The sequence below is a fragment of the Podarcis raffonei genome, chromosome 9 (assembly GCF_027172205.1).
Source record: "Podarcis raffonei isolate rPodRaf1 chromosome 9, rPodRaf1.pri, whole genome shotgun sequence".
In the NCBI taxonomy this organism is placed as follows: Eukaryota; Metazoa; Chordata; class Lepidosauria; order Squamata; family Lacertidae; genus Podarcis; species Podarcis raffonei.
Window position 1 is genome coordinate 45,256,329 of NC_070610.1, and position 16,837 is coordinate 45,273,165.

Here is a 16,837-nt window from a genome sequence, read left to right on the forward strand (position 1 = left end):
TATAACTAACTCTAGTTAGGTCAGGGCTGGTTTAATGGAGTGGTCCAAAAAAATTTCACCTCTGCGGTAATACATAAGTAAATGTAGTGCAAATTACTGATCCAGTGAAATTCTCCAGTTTATGAGGTAACTGGTATGCAGAACACAGGTTATGGTGCTGATTTTTTTAAATACAGTCAAACCTCGGGTTAAATATGCTTTAGGTTGAGCGTTTTCAGGTTACGCTCCGCGGTGACCCAGAAGTAACGGAAGGCATTACTTCCAGGTTTTGCTGCATGTGCAGACGCTCAAAATGACATCATGTGCGGAAGCTGCGAAATGCGACCCGCGCAGTCGCGTGTTACGTTCTACTCAGGATGCGAACGGGGCTCCGGAACGGATCCCGTTCGCATCCAGAGGTACCACTGTAAAGGAAATTCTTTTTTATATGTCTTGAAAGTTCTCCAGGAAAGACAGTTACTAGTGCTGGATGGACATGATTGGGTCTGTACCTGCAAGCAATAAAATGATTCTGAATATAGAACCAAAAGATAGAATAGGAAGCATCTTGATTTCTGGAGGATAGACTACTGAGATGTCGCTGGGTTGTGTTTGATTTACCTATCATTTCAAGCCCTATAGAGGCATGACTAATAGGGAAACGTAAGCACATAAAGGGGACGCGGGTGGCGCTGTGGGTTAAACCACAGAGCCTAGGACTTGCCAATCAGAAGGTCGGCGGTTTGAATCCCCGCGATGGGGTGAGCTCCCATTGCTCGGTCCCTGCTCCTGCCAACCTAGCAGTTCAAAAGCATGTCAAAGTGCAAGTAGATAAATAGGTACCGCTCCGGTGGGAAGGTAAACGGCGTTTCCGTGCGCTGCTCTGGTTCGCCAGAAGTGGCTTAGTCATGCTGGCCACATGACCTGGAAGCTGTACGCCAGCTCCCTTGGCCAATAAAGCGAGATGAGTGCCGCAACCCCAGAGTCGGTCACAACTGGACCTAATGGTCAGGGGTCCCTTTACCTTTAAGCACATAAAGGAGGGCAGCAGGAATGAGCATGCTAGCTTCACCCCTTTCCACCACTATTTCAAATGACTTGCAACTCATGGAGGGTGAGTGTCTGTAGTGGGAAGTCTTTTTGCATCCATGGAGGCTCCCTGTGCATTTTGGAGCCCTGGAAAATCAAGTTGAAAGACAGTAAGAATGTGTGGATGAAGAGAGTGTGGTCGTTGCACTAGTACCATTCTCCTTATTACATTTCCTTATTGTTAATGCTCTCTAAAGTCATTAACAGGCCTGTGCAATGCAAAATTAGAGGCTGCTGCTAATCAAAGGCCACTGGAACATCTTTTAGTCCTTTTAGCTCAAATACAGGGATGGGTAAATGTCCCTCAGCAAGTGAGTAGGTTTCAGTTAACCACACCATCACATTTCCTCCCCCCCCCCATTGTTAAATAATAAAGAAAAATGGCATTTTGAGATGTTTAGAGAAAGAACAACAGAAAAACCTACCCATTCATTGCATTTAGACACCTTTGATTCATGATTCAGTGTGATTCGTCTTGTCAGCTGCTTAAAAATTCATAGCAAACTCTGTATTAATGTCATCTAGAAATAGAAAAAGAGAAGGAGCGATGTAAGCAATAAAGAGAGCAGAGACTCTATTGTTCCCACTGAAGACATAGCCAACATGAGGCATGATTTACAGTTAGACATTCTGTATGATCATAGCACCCTTGTACTTTTTGATCTTAAATAATAGCTTTAAATACAAGTGGTCAAATAGGAAAGGTGTGTAGCACTTATGAGTCATTACTCAATCCCTGTTTCCTACTGTTGAAATAGGCTTCCCACAAGCTGTTGCAGGACCCTATTGCAACTTTGAGTTTCAACTTCCCTCCCTAAAGTTCTCTTTGAGTTCAAGTTTGCTTCCTCCCTCAATGGAAAACAACATAAACGCATAAGAGTATGCTACAGATGCTTTTGTTCAATTGCCATTGCGCCTCTTTGTTTGCTGTGATGCTATTGCTTTCCCTCCTCTTAAAAATTGCTGCTTTCCTTGGTTCTTGCTGTTTTTTAATGGTTGTTTCTCTTTCTTTCCAATCTGGCAGGTACAGAAGATGTTGTAGCAATAATGATCCCTGAGCCAAAGGGGAAAGAGATAGTGAGTCTGCTGGAGCGAAATATTACTGTGATGATGCATATAACAATTGGAACTCGAAACCTACAGAAGTACGTTAGCCGAACCTCTGTGGTATTTGTCTCCATCTCCTTCATTGTGCTGATGATCATCTCCTTGGCATGGCTAGTCTTCTACTACATTCAGAGGTTCAGATATGCGAATGCTAGAGACAGAAACCAGGTGAGTAGCTTTGCAAATGGACATACTTTTCTCTCCCGCACTGCCCCAAGTTCCTTAAAAGGGTTTATGTCATTGTTATTTAACCTTTCTGAACCCATAGTAATGAATTGCACTTTAAATTAACCTGTCTTTTTATTGCCAAGAAGGAAATGTTTAATATGAAGGAAAGGGGCAATGAGAGAGTCAGCTAGTACACAAACAAAAAAACAGGGAAGAAAGACAGGTGAATTAATAGATTCTTACACAATGAAGTGCTTGTTATATTTTTCACCTGCACTAGGAACTGTGGAATTCCCTCCCCACAGAGATGTGTCTGGCACCTGTTTCCCCTGGCCTCTGAGAACTGTTTTTAATGTTATATTTTTATATTGCTGTAATTCATCATGAGAACTTATCATGACGGGTTGTCAGAAATCTAACAAATAATAATAACACAATACAACAGCTAAGAGAATAACAAGATGATGTGCCATTTGACAGTTCTTGCACTGAATAAGTGAGGTGTCAGAACTGATAGTTCTATGCCCAGGAATGTGTTCTCACTATTTTTATTTATTTTTTACTCCAGAGAAAACAACCATTAACACATTACTTAAAGCAAAGTGAGAGAATTTTACTCCTGGTTAAAAATGGGGCACCTAACTCCCATATGGCTTGTGATGGTAGCAGAGTTCTTACATTCCTGCTTTGTTGTGTGTACACTTCCTTCTTAGTCTCAGGTTGAGGAATTGGAACTGGAAATGCCAAAAGGCAACAGATAAGGAGTGAAAGGCCCAGACAGAGAGTAGTCAGATCTAGTACCAAGTGGGAAATGGCAGTAAGTTAAAGAAAGCAGAAGTAAAAAAAAAAAGCTGTAACTTCTTTTAAAAGTGGAAAAACTTCTGCAGATAGAAGATGAGTAACATAATGTATGAAAGAAAAATAAGTATTTTCGTGAAGAAAATTGTAACTGTACAACTGCTCCATTAGTTTTCTATTTCCAGGTTTCTACCAGCCATCCAGCCCCTGTCTCTTATCATCACCAGGGTACAGAGATCCAGCAGTTACCTTTCTCTTTTAGCCCCACTGACTGAAGTAGCACCCACACCCCAGCCAAAATTTTGAACCAGCAGTTTGTATGTCTACACATATGCATCACTGCTCACATATATCAGGCTATTTCAGAGACAAAAACGGATACCTTGGGGCCAAACTATACATTACATTTCTGTTACTTCTTCTTTAGTTACAGCCACAGGGATCCAGTTGTCATTAGAACGATAACATGCAAGGAGATGAGATTTGTCCTTTCTCTCTCATTGGACAAAGATCTCCCCACATTCTGGGCATGTCCACTCACCTCACAGAGTGCTTGTTGTGGGGGAGGAAGGGAAAGGAGAATGTTAGCCGCTTTGAGACTCCTTAAAGGGAGTGAAAGGCGGGATATCAAATCCAAACTCTTCTTCTTCATGTCTATTAGATTCAGAAGGGGAAAAAAATCTCTATTAGCATCCAGTGGAACTTTTAAACTGCTAAACTTCATGCCTGTGTGAGAGGGTGATTTTCAGCCAAATCACATCTGGGGATGGAAGGAATAAACCTCTCTATGCACTGTGATCCCAGTGGCAGTACTCCTCCGCTAATATATAAATATATTAGAAAAATGCCACTTTAACATTGGACACATGGCTGGAAACATTGCTGTCATGGAAAAATTGTCAAAGCAACTTAAAGCTCGAAGAAACACGAAAGCCAGAGATGGTTTTGAAGAAATTTGGTACATGTTTGTTCAGTACATTAGGAAAGATAGCACAATGACAAAGCCACAAGCAACTCATGGCACCCAGGAACAATCTGCTAAGAAAATATCACAATATCCAATTATAATCATTTAAGAATAAACATATGGGCTATATTACTACTTGCCTTATACTAATATATACACAGAGAATACTTTGGGGGAAGGTGGAGATGGGAATTAAGTTAAGTGTATTTGTACTTTTGTATTATATAAATGCAAAGAAAGAGACTAAAAAAAAATTGTGAGCACATAATTCACTGGAGGAACTACAAATGGCTTCCGCTAAAGAGGATTAAATATTACACAAATGGCTTCAGTAAGAGACTGAAAAGCTACATATTTCAGACATGCTAAAAATGCAAATGTGCAATACTGCTGACAAATGTAAGATTAAGCTTTGCATACCTTATTAAAGAATACTCAGAATGGAGAGTAAAATAGCCCACAGATTATATGCAAGTTTATTGGCCGAAAGATTGCTTGGAATAAATTCTGGAAAGCAAGGCTTGCACTTTTATTTTTATATTTCGTTCAACTGAAATCATGCTCAGTCAGTGCATTGGTGGCAATACATCTGTAAGCATCATTCGCTGACATGCCATGGCTGTTATAATGGTCAACTTACTCTGCCCATCAAGAGGCTCTTCATTGGTGCATGCATAAAAAAGATACAACACCTCCCACACATCTTGAACAATATCAACTTTCATGGCACATGTCCACCCATTTTGTTGTTGTTTAGTCATTTAGTCGTGTCCGACTCTTCCTGACCCCATGGACCAGAGCACGCCAGGCACTCCTGTCTTCCACTGCCTCCCGCAGTTTGGTCAAACTCATGTTGGTAGCTTCGAAAACGCTGTCCAACCATCTCGTCCTCTGTCGTCCCCTTCTCCTTGTGCCCTCCATCTTTCCCAACATCAGGGTCTTTTCCAGGGAGCCTTCTCTTCTCATGAGGTGGCCAAAGTATTGGAGCCTCAGCTTCACGATCTGTCCTTCCAGTGAGCACTCAGGGCTGATTTCCTTCAGAATGGATAGGTTTGATCTTCTTGCAATCCATGGGACTCTCAAGAGTCTCCTCCAGCGCCATAATTCAAAAGCATCAATTCTTTGGCGATCAGCCTTCTTTATGGTCCAGCTCTCACTTCCATACATTACTACTGGGAAAACCATAGCTTTAACTATATGACCTTTGTTGCCAAGGTGATGTCTCTGCTTTTGTCATAAATGTTTTCTTTATTAAAAGTTGGAAATTTCCCTCCAACTTTCTAGCAGAGCTATGTTTTAAAGAGCAGGTTGCAGTTGGTACACATCACAAACTGAATCTTTCCTACTAAAGAGAATAAAGATTCCTGTGGAATTTTTGGTGTGTTTTTTGACGTGTAGTGGCCAGAGTGCTGGACCAAAACCTGAGAGACCAGAGTTTATCTCCACTCAACCATGAACCTTGGGCCAGTCACTATCTCTTTTGCCTAACCTGGCTCATATGATTGTTGTGAGGGTAATGTCAGGTGAACCATGTATAGGTGGAATCTAAATGTAATAAATAAACTGTCCTATTCGCCCTCCTGCAATCCATCAGCTGCATCTGATGAACTCAATGCAGATTTAAAAAACCACCACTGACTTATTCCTCTTGTTTGCTTTGGAATAAAAAAAATGAAATTTCCTTGGCCTAATGTTCAGAGAGTATCGATTTCCAAGTCCTGTTGTCAACATTTATTGCTTGCCAACTTTCATTCCGAAACTGAGAGCTGCTAATAGGGAGTCTTCTCTTGACAGCTTTCTTTCAATCTGTGCCATTAGTCTTTGCTGCAACCATTTTCCTTTATTCCTGTGCCATGAGTTCTTCTATTAAAGTAGCCCTTCCTGCCTGGATCAAAATATAAAACATTAACAGTTAATATATCTTTGGCTGTATGATATGTAGAAATGATGTGAAACATCAACTTGCTTATAACTTATATCTGTTTGGCCTTTGGCTCTCACATATTCAGTATTTATTCTGCATCTTCTTGGGCAAAGTGCTCAAAGCTTAATGTCCGGTGTAGTATTGCATGTTTGACATTTGAAGTATGGAGGTTTTCCATCTCTTCTTCTAGAGCCATTTGTTGCAAACATTTGCCCTCTTTAGCTTGGCCTTTGTCATTCCCTCCGCTCAGTATAATGTTCACTGATATATAATGCATAGCAATAGCTATGATAATTCCATCATGGGTTGCTAACATGCTGCCTGGGGGTAGACACGCATCCACAAGAACTTTCCTTGTATCCACAGGGTCCCATCCCTCTGCTTCTTCCTCCACTGCAATGAGGCTTGGGGGAGAAAACCCCTTGTTTAGCCAACAGAAGGCTTTTAAAAGCCTAATTATACTGCAAGGAACAATTTAGAGAGGGGTTGCATGTGTGGTGCCCACAATAGTTTTTCTGGATTGCAAATGTGGCCACGGTCCCAAAAAAGATTGGTAACCCCTGTTTCAGGTCATTCTTGCCAATATCTTTATCATGTGGTATTTTAGTTCTGTCAGCAGCCAATTTTAATTATTTAAATATGTGCTTCATTTGTTTTCTGCACTGGTTTGCTTTCCTTTTGACAGAGAGCACCCAAGCTCATGTCAAATTGGTTACAGCTCTAGAATTTTATGGCAGAGGAAGCTGTATAGTCTCATCTCAGATCTAAAACACAAAAGGCAAAAGGCAGGTGTCAGTCAGTGGACCATAACATGAGAAAAAAGTAGTTTCTCTGTTTGCTAGGAAGAAAATATCACTTCTGGTTGCAGTGGCAAAGAGCAGTCCACAGGCATTATGGAAAGAAAAGGATGATGACTTCTGCCAGCCACTTAGAAGAGTTTTACTACTGCTGCCACCGTCACAAGCAACAGCAAAACTTCATCTTCTTTCAAGTTAAAAAAAGGAATCCACTGCTGCTATCCACCATAGTAAATAACCCTCTTCCACATAAAACAGTAAAAAAAAAAAAACCCTGCTCCTCTCCAAATTGACAAAATGTCCTTTAAAATTCACCTTAGATTAAAAGGTCAGCTTGGAATGTCATTGACACTTATACAATGTAGATCCCGTGAAAGCAAGTTCCAGAGCTCTGGAGCCACTACCAAGAAGGCTCTTCCACATGCTGCCACACTATGACCCTCCACAAGTAGTGGAATAGCTAACACAGCCTCCCCAAGTGAATAAAGAGTCACTGATCACTTAGAAGTTGCAGTATTGGAATTATGTTTCCTTTGTATAGGCTGCATGGGATGGGAGAATGTTTAGATGACCCAACCATTTGAGTTGGTCCTGATCACTGGAGCTTTCCCCACTCAAGTGACACGTGGAATGAGGAGAAAGGGAACTGCCATGATCTGGATAAATGTCTAAACACTGTAAAAATGAGAAAGTATTCTACTTTGTCTTATATGGTGATTATATTTTTAAAACTTAAGTGTATTCCAAAAGTATCACAAATATTTAATCCGTTATTGTCCACCCTCATTTTCCATCTTAAACAGAATTTCTAATTCCCAAAAGTATTAAACATCTGCTGACTCAAAAGTTGACGTTTCCAGCAAAAATATTCAGGGAGGCAAGGAGTGTGTCAGCATTTAATTTAAATGATGAACAATCAATATGAAAGTACATTTAGTAGGTGGAAAGTATTTAGTAGGTGGCATGGGGTTGTGTTCATCGCTAATCCTTCTTGCAGTGGATCCACTAAAATTAATGAACATGACAAACTGGATCCATTCATTTAAATAGGTCTTCACTGAATCAAACATCATTTGGATGCAACTAGTGTTATTTTAATAATAAATGGTTTTATTCTTAAATGCTTAATGAGAGCAAAACTGAGGAGCAAAGTATCATGGCCAGCCTGCCAGTTCTATTTTACACTAGCTCACATTCTTTGATATATATTAAAAGCGCACAAGAAATATTTTCCTCCCTCTTGCCTTTCCCCTCCATTCTGTGCAAGCTGTGAGAGAAATGGTGCCAAAGATAAAATGCTACATTACAAGATAATAGTTGGCGAGCATGTCATGATCAAGAGCTACATTAAATGTTCATTTTGTTATCTCCCTTCTGAGGAGCTGTATGAAGGACATGTTTCACATTTGCAAACGATGGACGTGATCCAGCCAGAGTGCACCACTTTTCAGCGCCCACTCATTGTGGTGGCTGAAATTTGTGCCAGCTAAATAGTGCTACTAAAGAGGACTCTGGAGGGCCCTGGCTCAGCACTACCTAGTGGAATACGACCACCACATAAACCCCTCAGTAAGGATGTCAGCATTTGACCAGGGCTTCTTGGGTAGGTAAACAACTCTGGTGAAATTATAAAACATAGCCTCCCGATGTGCAGTTGGAATCACATCTTTCTCTTTCCTGCTTAGTATGGACTGTTTTGCCTCCATATTGTGCAACAGAAGCAAAGCTGTGCGTCCCAGGGAGAGGTGATGGCAGCCTTCTCCACACTGCATGGCTTCTCTCCTGCTGCTCAGTACAGTGGTACCTCGGGTTACATACACTTCAGGTTACATACGCTTCAAGTTACACACTCCGCTAACCCAGAAATAGTGCTTCAGGTTAAGAACTTTGCTTCAGGATAAGAACAGAAATCGGGCTTCTGCGGCCGGGGCAGCAGGAAGCCCCATTAACTAAAGTGGTGCTTCATGTTAGGAACAGTTTCAGGTTAAGAACGGACTTCCGGAACGAATTAAGTACTTAACCCGAGGTACCACTGTACAGGGTGGAAGGTGCCTTTCTTCCATGATGAGCAGAAGGAGAAAGCGTTTCCAGGGCATGAAGGCTGCCCCCTTCCCACCCGAGTAGGAGACCTTTGGGAGGTGTTAGGCTTGTCCGCGTGGCCCCAAGATGTTAAACCCCATATATTGCACTAACATAATAAGGGCAATTAAACCAAAAATATATAACATGATTTAATTAGCAGGAAAAAAAGATCAAGAAATTCAAAAACATAATGAAATTTATCTACAAAAACATAACGAGGGGTTTTTTTAACCATGAACTGAAGGTCCTTGTGTGAACGGTGCAATGTTAACATCCCAGTCTATATATCCAGTACACAGAGATATAGTAAATGCAAGAAACTCAGTGGAACCCATTTGGAAGAGGTAGTGCCCCACATGTGTGTTAGATCACATGACAGGATTCTTCAGGAGCTCCTATATATTTTTATCTTTTCACTGTCTTCTTTATACTCAGTGGCTCCAACAATGAAGTGGAGTGACTCTGTATTTAATAATTGCTTAAACAAAAAGTGGGGTTAGGGGTGAGCAGCCAACTAGCAGTTTGGCCTAAGTTGGTAGCCTTATTATGGCCCATTACATGGTTTTAAAAAAGGAAATAACTGCAGTGACAGCTCTTAAAATAAACTGCTTTTTTTCTTTTTTTGGAAACTTAATCTACATTTCTTACTGCTTCCCCCCTTTCCAAATCTTTGCTTCTCCTTTCTGAAAACTGGAATGGTGCCTTGGAAAAACAAACAAACAAAAAAGCAAATGGAAACAGATGGGTGAAGAATGATTCACATTCCAGATTTTCAGATGCAAAAAATATGTGGAATAATTTTTTACCCTAATTCTCCAGGCAGATGGCTTCACTCATGCAGGGATGGTGTGAAGTCAGTACGTACTTAGGTTGGGAGAAAGTGGATGAAGTGCTAAAGTGCCAAAGTCATTTTTCTTAGCTTAGAAAAGTATTCATTTAGCAATAAAATGTAGTGGGGAAATGCATTTTCAAATGTTGCAGAGTATGGAACATTTTCAGGTATTTGGCCAAGGAATGCAGTCTGGGATTCTGCCAGGGATATACCTCTTGCAACATAATGGCAAGGCCTTTGCACAACATCCTGCAACTTCTTTTGTGTAGACCTTCCTGTTCACCTTCATGGTGTGGCCTGGGAAAGGGATGCAGACTGGACAGCTGTGCCTCTAGTTCCTGGGTTTGGTTGCCCTAGAGATTGCAATTTGCTTCAGTTTCAAGTTTGATCCCACACTGATAGTGTTTCCCTCTGCAGCGGTTTTATGGGTTTTAATCTCAAATTTAATGGTTTTAGTTCAACCCAGCCTCTGTGCCTGCCTCTTTATTTGGCCACCAGGTTGTGTCAGGAGCTCATCCTACACTCGAGTAGGACCTGGCAGAGACACATGCCCAACTGGCATGTTCTCTCCCTCCTGGTCAATCGTTCGGGAGCTTCAAAAGCTTTCTTCAGACCGAACATCACAGCGACCGATGCCAACAGATATCAGCACACTTAGGGATCTGCAGAGTTTTTGCAGCTTGCGTAACAAACCTCAGCAATTCAGCATTTTGGCTAATCTACTTTATTTACATATAAACACACACGGAGCACTTCAACATGGGTCCCTCTCTCTCAAGCATCAGACAGCAAAAAAACCAAAACAAAGGACAATAGTACCACTTCACGGAACACAGTAACACAAACACCCTGTCTCCGTCACTTCCCACTCTGTGGAGTCAAAACATACACCGTCACATGATAGACAAAAATCCCATGACTGCAATCATGGAGCAGGAATTCTAACAGGTTGCAAGACCTGCTGGATCAGGTCAAAGGCCCATCTTAACCCAGCAATATTTTCTCGGTGGCCATCTTGATGCCCATGGGAAGTCAGTACTGAGCACAACAGCACCACCATCCCCTCCTGTGGTTTCCAGCAACTGGCATTCAGAAGCATTGCTGCCTCTCACAGTGGTGGTGGAACATAACCATTAGGGATAGTAGCCATTGATAGCTTTATCCTCCAGGAATCTGACTAATCAGCTTTTAAAGCCATACAAGTTGGTGGTCATCATTGCCTCTTTCTGGAGCAAATTCTGTGCACTGTATGAAGAAGTACTTGCTTTTGTCTTGCAAGCCCAACTGAATTCAGTAGGAATTACTTCTAAATCAGCCTGTTTAGGATTGTGCTGTAAGCAATACACAGACAATAATGGACCTGCTCTGATACCACCCATAATATAACCCTGTTCTTGGAAGAGCACTCATGCATTCATTGAGCATGTTTGTGATTCCAACAACTAGTATTCAGAGGTATACTGCTATCTTAGTTGGTGACCATTGCTAGATCTTGTGGGATGTACTTTAACTGTGTTTTGTGTGAAGAACCATTTTTGTTTGTCCTGAATTGTCAAAAAATGTGCTTCTACTTGCACAAGTCAGGACACCTATTTTTTGTTGATCCCTCCTATCCACCTAAGCCCCTGCCCACCTTTTTTTAAAAATACCGTGCTCCCAAAGGTTGCCAGGCTCTCTGGAATATTATGTAGCATGAAATAGGTAGCAGGGGATCAGCAAAAATCAGCTACACCTGATACTTCTGTCATTGGTTCCTGTTCCAACAAATTGAACATCTATAACAGTGTGAGATAATTAGATACCTTTTAATCCATCCTGCATCTGGTGTTTTGTCGATACCAATTACTCCCCGTATTAGTGACCTCTTTGAATCCAATATTGCATTTACGTAGCTCTTCTCTGTTTCATTTAAAATGATCTTGGACCATCAAACTATTACAGAGCCATGCAAGAACGTCTGTGTGAAGGTGTGCTCTTTAATAAAGAGTGATATATTACATTTTTAGCGCCGTCTGGGAGATGCTGCAAAGAAAGCAATCAGCAAACTGCAGGTCAGAACGATAAGGAAAGGAGATAAGGTAATTTTTTTTCTTAAGTCTTTGTTTTAACCAAGCAAGGTGGGGGTGGGGAATGCAGTTATTGTGCCGTGGGCAATAAAATAAAATAAACCAGAAACCTTTGTGTGGGCTACTTTCTTCCACAAAAGGGCCTGGTGAGGACTGAGGAGAGTGCTGTCTGGAAGGCACACACTGGTTGCTCATACCTGCAGCAACCTGCTACATTGACTCTCCATATGGAGGAAGGGTTGAAACTGGCCTCTGTTATGTGCTTCAGCAGTGGTACCAACATGGTTCCCTCCAAATATTGCTAGACTCCAGCTCCTGTCATTTCTGACCATTAACCATGGCTGGCTGGGGTTCGGAGTGCCACAGGTTCTCCATTCCTGAATTACAGGGATCCCTTTGCAAATGGACACTGTAACCAATTGGACTAAACCGAACTCTCAGAATCTGGAAGGACTTGGGGATGTTATTAAATGTCAGTGTATTTCAGTCCGCCATGCTTTTCGTTGAAAATGTCGATCTCAATGTTTCTGTAGGAAACTGAACCCGATTTCGATAACTGTGCAGTGTGTATTGAGGGTTACAAACCAAACGACGTTGTCAGGATCTTGCCCTGCCGGTGAGTTGATATAACCATCCAATTAGAGAGATACAATTAATAAAGTAATTGATTTTTGTGGTGTTCTTCACAGGCCAATAATATGTCCTTGTCATTTGCTAACAGTGCAATATGCTTTAAATACCCTCAAAAAACCCCAATTAAAGCTAAAACAGTAACAGTGGCTTGGGGGGGGGGCTACAAAAACAGCATTGGTGTTTGAAATTTGGTTGCCGGAAATTTATCTGATTGGGATTTTTTTTAACTTACTGGATCACCTTAAAGTAGAAGCAATTTAACTGCAGTTTTCCTTAGATATATCATATATATAGCAGTGGTGTCATATACATGCCCCCTTTTCAGCTACCTCAGTGCACATGCTGCTAGTATTTTTGGAAAGCCCACATGAAAAATCCAATTTGGAACAGATGGATTTAGATCCAAAGGTTGCTTTGCTCTGATGGAAGAAGTCTTCCTTTGTCAGGGGAATAGAACCTTTGGACCCAATCTAATGTAATATGTTCCTTTTATGATCAGTGGGGGGGGGGGGAGTAAACCAAAACCAGTAAATAAATAGATGTGACAGACTGCATGCATCTTTTTCCAAGCAAAGAAGCAAGCCTGTTAGGGAATCAATGCCCATTACTCCCAATTCTCATCCTACGCAGGTTGATAGGTTCTATGTTCACAGATCAAATTGTATGCTGTCAGTTCTCTTTCTGCAGTTGCAGATCTTGCGTTTTGCAGTATCTCCAGTCATGAATGCAGAGGTGAAACACAATAAATAGTTTTTTTCTTATTTATGCTACTTTTCACAATACCAAGGATGATAAATCTGTTGTCAACAGATGAATGTTTCTTAGGGTCTGGTTTTTAATATGGAAAATTGCTTCCATTTTATTTCATCTTCTGAAGTTTTTATTTAGGGAGCTTTTTTCTACTAATTTTACATTTGAAATTACAAGCTAGGTTCCATCCACAACAATTCATTAACTACAAAGCACTTCTATTTTTCAGTACAGGTCTTCTTTGATCAGGTTTTTCTCATCAGGTTTTTCTTTTCAAAACAGATGGTATCAACTGCAACTTTGAGAAATTGTGAATAGATAAATTGTATAGATTTTATTCATTTTTTTCCCTTTGTAGGCACCTCTTTCACAAATCTTGTGTAGATCCATGGCTACTAGACCATCGCACCTGCCCTATGTGTAAAATGAACATCTTAAAAGCACTAGGGATTCCGGTAAGCATGTAATGTGGTAGAACACTGAACATGGTATTTTCATTAATCCTAATTCCACTTTTTAAAAAAGTGAATAAGAAAGTATCATCCTAGTTAGCATTATAGTTCTATCCTGAAGATTTTGGGTACCCTAAAGCAATTTTCTCACCAATGCTAATAAGACAGTATAAACTACACAACCCCCCCACACACACCCCAAGTGACATTTTCAGCATGAACCATAATATTTAATGTATGGAAAAAACCTGAAGCTCAAAACTCCCCAGATCGGATAAACACACAACCCATAAAACAAAACACAAGGCAACAAAGTAAGCAACCCTCCCCAAAACCGACAACCCCTACAACAAAACACCCCCAAAATCAAAGAATACCCACACATTTTTAAGCGAAAAATTAAGTGAAAATTGTGAGGAACAGTGTGTGTCTGAGGGTAGCATGGCACCCCCCAGTACCACAATGGGGATCCCAGCAGTAACCCCATAAATTAGCAAAGCATCTAGTAGATATCATCCATTAAGATACCTGAAGGGTTACGAAGAAAACATCTAAATTAAGTATTAACTCCATATACCAAGCATGCATCAGTTCTGAAAAAAAGGCACATGATGTCGTATGCCTCCAATTTGGATAAACATTTCTGTGAGGATATGTCCAAGATAAGATTACTGTTTTAGGCTGCAGCCATAACCCCAGTTACCTTGCATTAAGGATCATTGAATTCACTGGCACTTACTTCTGAGTAGACATGGTTAGGTTTATGCTGTTACAGACGTTGGTGGTTTGGTGCCATCAACAAATATCTAACATAACAATCTAGGTATGGATAGTCTCTAAATGACCATTTGCTTTCAGAAGAATTTGCAAACTAATAGAGACTATCCTGTAAAGAGAAGCCAAAATGCATGTTTTGAAATCCATGACAAGGTAATATTTGGAACTACAATGAACTATAGAACTAAATGAACTATTTCTTCCTGTAATCCAGAGACAAATATTTCCTTTCAGAATCTCTCTCCCCATTTCCATTAGACTCTTCTTTCTTGTTTTCATTAGCCCAATGCAGATTGTGTAGATGACATACCTCCAGATTTTGAAGCTTCTATAGGAGGACCACCAACTAATCAGATTACAGGAGCAAGTGATATAACTGTGAATGAAAGCTCTGTAGCACTGGATCCTCCTGTCCGGACAGTTGGAGTACTACAAGTCATCCAGGATGCAGACCCTCTTCCACAGACTGGGGAAAATAACCTCAACACAAGCAGTAAGTTCTCAACTCATTTGCTTAGAGTGAATGTTTCAAATGTGATTCATAAAATCGCCGGTGACCATTCTGTAGTATTTTCAACAGGGACATGGGTAAGTCCTGTTTCACATTGAAAATACTTCAGCAGAACTGGATTTCTCATTTGAAATTCCAATAGACATCCCAAATGCATCCTGTAATCCATTCCAAACCAAATCTGATGGGTTACATGGAATCGCAATGTTCACAGTGATCTCAGATTGGCTGCAGTGAAAACAAAAATTGCACTGAAGGTGCAAGCAGGCACAACCACATAGTGAAAGAAGGTATTGGAAGAGGGTTTTGTGGTGTTATGCCAAAAATATTCACTTGTGAATATGCAGTGCGATCATAGTTCTAACTGCGAATATGCAGTGCAATCATAGTTCTAACTGCGAATATGCAGAGATCTCATGTGCCAGTCTGCTGTAATTCATTTATTATCAGAAGACTTTAAAGGTAAGCTTGAGTCCTGAGTGGGCCTCTTCTGGCAAACAAGTTGTCGCTCTCCAATCCTTGAATTGCAGGATGGCTCTATGTAACCCAAAGCAAATATGTCTGTGGCTCGCAAGAGTGTAAGCACAGGTTATATTTGCCTTTCTGTTAGGGTTCAGTTCTGCAGAAAGATGATCTTCTAGTCCTGCTATACATTTACTCTTCATAAGCCACAAGGGGACACAACATGTTTGGGTTGTGTCAGACCACAGTAGCTGGCCTCAGTTTCAGCAGGCATTGCAGTATCTTACATTTGCTACCACAGCATACTTGAGCAGCTTCCAGATTTGACGATTTAAAAAATGCAGTTCTAGCAGGGACATTACTCTCCCATTGGTTTCCTCCCACATGCATTTCAAAAGTTCAAAAGGAGCTTTAAACTCATATCAGTTACAATGGGTTTTATACCTAGGTAGCTGGGATTAGGATTACAGCATCTGTTAGCTATACACATTGAGTTTCCTGCTACACTTTTTGGGGTTTTTTTAATAATCATATTTTTTCTGCTTTCTTTTTTTCCTTTTCTTTAAAAAATAAAATCACATGTTTGTGACTTCAAAACAGGAAGCTGACTGACTGACTCACAGATATGAACTAACCAGGGCATACAGCTAGAATTTACTGTAAAATGGGAGCTGTGGGAAAGAGAGCATGTTGCAACATATGGGGAAAAGTCTTCTCTCTGCATTAGCTCTGAGGAAAATATCTTCATAGCTACCCAAAGTACTGTTTCAGTTAGCGCTGTCAATCTGGGATATTAAAGGGAATCCAAGGTTTTTTTTATTAACAATTTAATAAACAAAACCTAATATTTACTAGGGATAAGGGAGGGGAAAACATTCTACATTTCAATAGCATAACAGAATCAGTATGACCTATAGAAAGCAACAAGTTTCCCCAGAATTTGTGGCCCCACCGATGAAAATCTGCCGTGTTTGATTAAAATTAGCCTTTAGTTGATAAATCTACTGGTTAAGCCAATTAGAGTTTGCAGGCTGAGTTTTTGTTTTTTTCCTATCCTTCATCAAGTACTTTGAGACTATGGAAGTAGAGGTAGCCCCGGTGGAGTAGCCCTGGTGAGAAAACTTAAAAGCAAGGCTGCCTGAGGACTCTGTGTGAATATGGCATAAATTAGGCTCAGCACAACCCTGCAAAAAAAATAAAATAAAAATCACACAGATGTTTATGCACTGTTGGGTCCTCTGTATCCTCATTTCACCGTCTTGCCTATCTGGGGATTTTGCACATTTGGCACATGATTGTCCACACGCTTCATTTTTTGGTCTTAGATTTTTTCATAGATAATTCCTCTGTGTCTCATTCACAACAGTGAGTGCGTTTCCATGCTGCCTTTTTCTGGCCCCTCCTCTCAGTCACAGCTTCCCTGCTTTCCGCTACCTCTTCCCA

The 16,837-nt window shown here is 40.7% G+C and overlaps 1 protein-coding gene across 1 annotated transcript in view; it reads left to right on the forward strand.

The window, feature by feature from the left end:
- Nucleotides 1-16,837, forward strand: part of RNF150 (ring finger protein 150) — an 80,863-nt gene that overhangs the window by 51,371 nt on the left and 12,655 nt on the right. Inside the window, exons 2-6 of the mRNA XM_053403306.1 lie at nt 2,093-2,343; nt 11,750-11,821; nt 12,343-12,425; nt 13,551-13,647; nt 14,704-14,914. Coding sequence (XP_053259281.1) covers nt 2,093-2,343; nt 11,750-11,821; nt 12,343-12,425; nt 13,551-13,647; nt 14,704-14,914 — 714 coding nt within the window. The remainder of the gene's footprint in view (nt 1-2,092; nt 2,344-11,749; nt 11,822-12,342; nt 12,426-13,550; nt 13,648-14,703; nt 14,915-16,837) is intronic.